We start from the raw sequence: 1,110 nt of genomic DNA on the forward strand, positions 1-1,110 counted from the left end.
GGTCTCTTGCAGCAGACGGGCGCCAAGGGTCGGGGCCTGCACCCCGGGCGACGCACGAGACGACACGCATGTGCGGGGCGACATCACCAGGCGGGACGAGCCCCCCGGCACAGGCTGGCCGTGCCCGGAGCCCGAGAGGGGGGCTGGGGGCGGGCTTAGCCCCAGGAGACAGGACTAACGTCAGTGACGGAAGCTTCTGGAGGAACGAAGCGAGCACAGCAGCGGCCGGCAGCCGCCGAGGGCGGGCGGTGCGCAGGCCGGGCTGCGGCGTCCCGGGCCCGCCGAGGCGCCGCACCCACCTTGTGGGCGATGCTGTTGAGCACCCGCATGGCCAGGTCAGAGACGTCGGGGTAGGGGTCTGCCGCCAGGTGCAGCAGGACGCGCCAGATCTGCGTGTAGACGCTGTTGAAGGACACCCCTAGGGGAGAGGGGCGCTCAGCCGCCAGCCCTGCCCGGCGGGCAGGACCCCGCCGGGCACAGGCTGGGCCTCGCGGCCCCCCGCTGGCCGGCAGCCTGGGCGGCCTCCCTTCAGGCCACGCTGGCACGCTGGGCCCTGGCCCGGCAGGGGAGCAGCAGGACACGGCCCCGCCACGCCGCACGTCAGCTGCCCCAGAGCCCAGGCAACCCAGTGCCCTCTGGGCCTGTGGCAGCAGCTGGCGCGGGGGGAGGGGCCACGGCCCCCATGGAGAGGGCACCCTGGCTGGAGGGAAGGCTGGCAGAGCCGACAGCGGGGGAGGCAGCTGCCCAGCACTGGACAGCCCAACCGCAGCCGCCCTGGCTCCGCACGGCCACGCCCCTCCCACAGACCACGCCCCACCTCGCGAGGCCGCGCCCACTCTGCGAGGCCACGCCCCGCAACTCGGCTCCCGCCCACAGCCACGCCCTGGCTCACACCCCCGGCCACGCGCCGCCCGGGGTCCCGGTGTGGCTACCTATGAGGGAGTTGAGGGACGAGTAGGAGCTGACGCGGCGCATCTTGTCGACGGTCTCGAAGGACAGGATGTACTCTTCGCTCTCGGGGCTGCCCAGGGTGCTGCTGGCGCTGCTGCTGGCGCTCAGGTTCCCGGGGGAGAAGGCCGCCGAGCTGCCCGCTGGCCGCGGAGGGGGCGG

At 74.4% G+C, this 1,110-nt stretch overlaps 1 protein-coding gene across 1 annotated transcript in view; it reads right to left on the bottom strand.

The window, feature by feature from the left end:
* Positions 1 to 1,110, bottom strand: part of RPTOR (regulatory associated protein of MTOR, complex 1) — a 67,094-nt gene that overhangs the window by 6,873 nt on the left and 59,111 nt on the right. Inside the window, exons 7-8 of the mRNA XM_012734562.1 lie at positions 933 to 1,091; positions 300 to 418 (exon numbers count right to left, since the gene is read on the bottom strand). Coding sequence (XP_012590016.1) covers positions 300 to 418; positions 933 to 1,091 — 278 coding nt within the window. The remainder of the gene's footprint in view (positions 1 to 299; positions 419 to 932; positions 1,092 to 1,110) is intronic.

The sequence above is a fragment of the Condylura cristata genome, unplaced genomic scaffold, assembly GCF_000260355.1.
Source record: "Condylura cristata isolate star-nosed mole 26May11 unplaced genomic scaffold, ConCri1.0 scaffold00060, whole genome shotgun sequence".
Classification (NCBI taxonomy): domain Eukaryota; kingdom Metazoa; phylum Chordata; class Mammalia; order Eulipotyphla; family Talpidae; genus Condylura; species Condylura cristata.